The sequence below is a fragment of the Pteropus medius genome, unplaced genomic scaffold (assembly GCF_902729225.1).
Source record: "Pteropus medius unplaced genomic scaffold, Ma_sr-lr_union100, whole genome shotgun sequence".
In the NCBI taxonomy this organism is placed as follows: Eukaryota; Metazoa; Chordata; class Mammalia; order Chiroptera; family Pteropodidae; genus Pteropus; species Pteropus medius.
This window is the reverse complement of record NW_024355523.1, coordinates 3,502,919-3,508,918: the sequence shown is the minus strand read 5'-3', so window position 1 is coordinate 3,508,918 and position 6,000 is coordinate 3,502,919. Positions and strand designations below refer to the sequence as shown.

The 6,000-nt window shown below is 35.5% G+C and overlaps 1 protein-coding gene across 6 annotated transcripts in view; it reads left to right on the top strand.

Annotated features, from left to right (window-relative positions):
- Nucleotides 1-227: 227 nt before the first annotated feature.
- Nucleotides 228-6,000, top strand: part of CWF19L2 (CWF19 like cell cycle control factor 2) — a 92,439-nt gene continuing 86,666 nt past the window's right edge. For 5 of the 6 annotated variants that reach the window (XM_039858759.1, XM_039858760.1, XM_039858762.1 and 2 more), the window contains exons 1-3: nt 228-394; nt 1,902-2,012; nt 2,756-2,878. In XM_039858759.1, the coding sequence (XP_039714693.1) occupies nt 290-394; nt 1,902-2,012; nt 2,756-2,878 (339 nt within the window). In that variant the 5' untranslated portion in view covers nt 228-289. Of the gene's footprint in view, nt 395-1,901; nt 2,013-2,740; nt 2,879-6,000 lie in introns of all 6 variants that reach the window. The other variant, XM_039858765.1, reaches the window with a different exon arrangement.

Sequence of the window (6,000 nt, the reverse complement as noted above, 5' to 3'; positions counted from 1 at the left end):
GCGATTTTAAAAGAAAATAGGTGAGAATGCTGTTGGTATCGTGAAAAGCGCGTAATAAATGTACAATGACATTAATCCTGCTCAGGGCTATGCCACTACACCAAGGAAAGTAACAGCTCAGCTTGGTTTTCAAGTCTCTAAAACCTAGTGTTAAGAGTAAACGCCAGAGCCTTTCTGCGCATGTTCTATTGGTGGAGCAGCGCCCGTTCTCTCTAGTCGGAAGTCCGGTTTGTTTGTTAAATTACGACAGTCGTAAACTGAGATTCCGTGACGGTTTCCTAGCTTTACGATGATAACAAGTATGGCGGCTGCCAGTGGTAGATTTGAAAGTGCGAGGAATATCGAAGAGCGTAAAGAGCAGACCCGGATTGCTAGAGCCGAGGTGTTGCGCCAGGTACCTCCGGTTCGGGGCTTTTAGAACCGTTTAGAATTGTGAGGGTGGAGGTTTCTTGGGAGCTAGGCCTCTAGCTCTCCTTCCCCACCTCGCTTTTTCTCTCACCATCTCAGTATCTCACCTTATCTGATCAGAAGGGGGCCTCCCTTTGGGATGCTTGCAAACTTGAATATCTTCTTCCTCTTAGGTGCTCTGGCAGGCGCCAGTTGCTCATTTTCTTTTCAGGAAGGCCTGTTTTTTTTTTCCCTCTGAGTTACTACTTTTTACATAATGCATCCTTGATATTTACGTCACCTCCTGCGCACTTTCGAGGCACTCCGCCGCTAATACTGTTTCCCCGGCGTATTTCACAGCTCCAGTCCTCACTCCTACTGTTTGTGAAATGAAATTTTTCGTTTTCAGGAACACTTGTAAGGCGTATTGCAGTAAATTGGGTTTGGCCGTTTCATTTTCCTGTCGTACTGTTGGTATCAGTTCCTGGTTTATTGTAAACCTTTACTGATCCAAACAAGGATTGACACAAGAGAGCCAGAAAATTTAGCCCTTCGGAACAGATTGAGAAATTAAGATTGAAATGCAAAGAGTTAACTTATCAAGAATCGAGGAAGTAAACTATTGAATTATCCGACAAAATGTAAGTGTGGCAGCGAAGTGAAAAGTGAAGGAGAGAGCGTCATAGAGTGTAAGTGAGGATTTGTTTTGTTTTAAGATGGAACAGTTTTAACAAGTTTAAATATAGAGAAAGAGCAGGTAGAGGCGACAGGAAGAAGGCATAATGCCTACAGCTAGATTTTAAAGGGGAAGAGTGGGTGATAAGTTTTGGGCAGGTAAAAGGTCAGTATTCTTTGGTTTCAACATATGAAACATATATGTATAATAAATATTTTACACCCTTGTCTCTTTGATAGTTCAGGAAGCTTTTGGAGGGAATATGGTTTGTACACTGTGATAAATTTTATAAGATAGGTATAGAGTTTAAGAACCAAACCCAGCTTTAGAGTTTGAGGAGAGAATTAATGGCAGGAACAACCTCCTAGGAAGAACTTACTTTATTTGACTAAGGTTGAAGGATGAATAAAAATTAAAATGATCATTTGTTTTTAGAAAGATGACTGCTCCTGAAGCATTTTTGGGCAGTGGGCAGAGGGTTATGGGCAGATGAAGGCTTAGAGGTCAGTCTCCTAACAATTACAAATGTTTCAGGCAGTAGCACTGGGATGGTAAAGGGAAAAGAGATTCAAGTCATAATTGAAGTTAGAAGCTTAAGGAAAGAAGAAGGTCTAGAATAGTTCCCAAGATTCTGTCCTTGATTAATGGCTGGAGATTGGTAATGTGGAAAGAGAGGTATTTTTATTTAAAAAAAATCTTTCCTACACTTTGGTAGAAGCAAATTCCTGGTAAGGGACAGACATTTGATTCACGAGAACATATATGAAAGTGGGAGAATGTATTGTTTTGTGAAAAACAGTTGAATCAATTGTTAATTTTTCTTTTTTCATCTTTTTAGGCTAAAGCCAATTTCGAAAAGGAAGAAAGGTGTAAAGAACTTAAACGACTTCGGGGTGAGGATACATGGATGCTACCTGATGTGAATGAGCGGATTGAACAGTTCTCACAGGTGAATATTAACAGGTTTACTTGCTATAAGCATGTCTGACTTCTTTTTGCTACTCCAGTTAATATTGGAGGAGCTACTTCATAGACTATTTTCAAAAGTTACAGAATGAATATCACATAGTGGGCATTACAGAATAGTTTTTTGTTTTTTGTTTTTTTTGTCTCTGGAGAGATTATATATTGTAATATTTTGGACATTATGACATTGGACAGATTTTGTTACTTGAGTTAGCTAGTAGAAAGCTTAGCTTCAAATTTCTGGCCCACTTGTAGCAAGCTTATGAAGGATCTGAAGAAGTATGCATTTTAAGCTTAATGTCATGTTTTTGCTTTTTTTTGGTCTCAATCCTTGTTTTCTCTTTCCATAATTTTAATTTATGCTATATTTTCAATGCCTAATCTTTACAAATTCTTTTGGGGCCATAGATGGAAATATACATATAAATGCATACACACATATGTTTGTGTGTGTTTATTTTATTATATCTGTCAAATGAATCTACAAATAAAACTAAAACTTCCCTCATATTTTCAGATATCTCAGCTCTATGATTTATTAGTAGTGCACATATTATAGAAGCATGTTAAGATTTCTTAGATCTTATTCATTCAGTCATATTTCTTGTCTCATTTCATGAAAAATTTAAAGTCTTTGGAATATAGATTTTTTCCTTAAAATACTTCCTTTTAAAGTAAGATAAAATTAAATTCACTTTCTAACCTCTTCAGCATGATTATTTATAGGAACACTCTGTGAAGAAAAAGAAGAAAAAAGACAAGCATTCAAAAAAAGTAAAGAAAGAGAAGAAAAAAAAGAGTAAGAAACAAAAGTATGAAAAAAACAATGAGTCAAGTGATAATTCATCAGTAAGTATGTACTAAAACTAACCAAGGCAGCTACCTGAGAAAATTTTATTTAAAGAAATAATGTATTGGAACTTAAAATATATGAGAACCTAAAAAAAAATATTACTAGTTAGGATATGAAAATGCCTGGGAAGCATCTGACTTGGAGATATCCAGGAAGTAGTGGAAATACGGATCTTAGGTTACAGAGAAATGTAAGAAGATGGAATGAGATTTGGGGATCATTGCTTATTGAAGCCATTAGAATAAATGAATTGCGTAGGAAAACTGAAAAGAAAGAACAACACTGTGGAGCCAGACAGGAAGTAAAACACATTAAACAGAAGTGGTTGAAAAATTAGAAGCAGGAGAGAGCAGAACTGTAAAAATAAGAGAAAAGAGTTCCAAGACATTTGATAGTCTGTTCCTTCGGTTTGTTTTTTCATAGAAATTAACATTTAAATCTTTAAAATAGAATATATTTATTTATTTTTGGGACCAAAAGAGAATGCTAGGACTGCTCTGTCTAACCAGTTCTGGGATGAGAGGACTTAACAGAGGAAAGGAAGGCAAGTCAAAACCTTCATGCATTGTTTCAGGAAGAAAGAGGTATATTGTGCTTAGAAAGTGATGGGCTAGAGATGTTTAAGGTTAATCGGTCTCCTAGATATGATCTTCGAAGGTTATTCTCTCAAGTGAATCACCATATTCCCAAGTCTGGTCCTCTTACAGTTTTAGAAAGTAAATTTTTGGCAGTATGTCCTATATCCTAAGATGATAATTGGCTCATGAAAGGCTATCTTATATGAGAATGCAGTTTATTAATTCATAGTGAGAAGGACAACTGGCTAGTTTTGTCAAGTAGCCAGCATATTTTGTAATGGTAGGAATGTTTATATTGAAAACATTGTTTTGGAATGTAACTCAGGGCAAAAGGAGTTAGGAAAATTGTGAAAGAAGGTAAAGACACTATTTTTACACTTGTGGGTTTGGCTTGCAGATTCCATTGAGAAACTGATAAAAGTAAGTGATCTTTCAAAAAGAAATTGACATACAGATTTGTTTATTTCAGTGGGGTTTATCAAATTCCTTTGAGTTTATGCAGGGATCACATCCCGTGGGGCTAGATCTGCCCAGTTGAATAAACATTTTTGTCATTTCATTAAGGGCACTTACTTCCCCTTACTTGAAACACATTATCCTGTCTTTTGTCTTCCTTTTTCTCCTGGAAATATACATCAGTCTTCTTATTGCAGCATACAGTATATACATATATACATACCTAATCAGTTGCATAACATATACCTTAGGGTAGTTTGAATGAATGCTCAGTGCCCGCATCATATTAAAGTGGATTGAAGAGGGAAAGAGAAGTCTATACTGACAGTGAAGAGAAGGAAAGACAGAAGAGTAGAGAAGTCAGTGTGGCTGGGAGTTCTTTTTGAGAAAATGTTTTTAGGGAAAGAAGGATAAATAATATTGAAAAGAATGACAAGTTTGGATGAGCAGGGTCCCAGAGGAAGGGGTAAGCTTTGATCAGAAGCATCTTCTCTTCTGAGCTAGGAAGGAAGTTGTGGAGATGTGTGCAAGAACAGATAAATGAGGAGGAGATATGGGGAGGAGGAGAGAACATTATTGGCGGTGTATCTGCTGCTGTTCTTGGTACTCTTGTGAAGTAGAGGATAAAATCATCTGAGAAGAAAATATGAGAGAAGTAGGATGTAAAGATTGAGGAAATAGTGTAAATTTGAAATAACTTTGCTTAGGTAATGAAAAGCAAATGAATTGCTGAGCAGTATTGAGGATCCATGTGAGGTTGGAAAGCATTATCTTGACTTTGTCAGGGTCTATTTTTTTCTTTTAACTTTTAAAATCAACTTTACTGAGGTATAATTTACGTATAATAAAATGTTCTCATTTTAAGTGTACTGTTTGATAAATACACCTGTTTATCCCTGTCCTTTAAGATATTGCCGCCTTCCTCCCCCATGTATCTGCATTGGGACACTATAGATTAATTTTCTCTGTTCTAGAGTTTCATACAAATTATTCACATAATGTGACTTTTTTTGTGTTTTGGACTTCTGTAGCTTGACATAATTTTTTTTTTTTTTTTTTTTTGCAATTCATGTAGTTTCATGTTATTAGTAGCTCCTTCCCTTTTATTTCTGCATTTTAGTGTATGAATATGCCACAATTTGTTTATGTGTTTACCTGTTGAAAGTCATTTGGGTTGGTTTTAGTTTTTGTTTTCAGTTTTGTGATAAAGTTACTATGAATATTTGTGTGCAAGTCCTTTTGTGCACGTTTTTGTTTCTCATGGGAAAATGTTGTTATTTTAGAAATGGTTGAATCATTTTTCACTCCTGTTAGCAATGTATGAGCACTCCAGTTATTCCACATCTTGCAAACACTTGGTATTGTCAGTCTTTGTACTTTTGGTCATCCTACTGTATGTATATATTTAATGTGAAATCATCCCTGAAGACCAGTGATGTAAAGCATCGTTTTAGATGTTTATTGGCCATTCTGTGTTTTCTGTTGTGAAGTCCAATTTATCAATTATAGTCTTTTTTCATTATTTTTCTTAGTTATTGCTGTTGGAATCCTAATCTTCGTACATCTCAAGGTTGTGAAGATTTTCTAGAAGTTTATAGCTTTGGCTTTTTTGCTTATCAAAGATTCATTTTGAGTTAACTTTTGTTTATGGTGTGTAGTAAGTGTTAACATTTAATTTTTTTGTATAGATTTCCAGTTCTTCCAGCATCATTTGTTGAAAAAGCTAACCTTTCTCTGTTTAATTACCTTGGATCATTTGTCGAAAATAAGTTGAGCATACATATTTGTGAGTTCATTTCTCGATTCTCTGTTCTGTTCCACTGAGCTACATGAAAATTGTTTTGGTTATTCTAAGTTCCTTCCATTTAAAAAATGAATTTTAGAATCAGCTTAACACCTTCGACAAAAATTAGTACAATTGGTGGTAGTTCAAGTCATGAGAATGGACCTGGTAGCCCAAGGGGGCATGTTTAGGGATTTAAAAATGTAGTGGACAAAGAATGGAACATTGATATTTAAGGGCTGAGCAAAGGAGAATGAGTGCATGAAGGAAATGAAGAAGAAACAAAGAATGGAAGAACTGA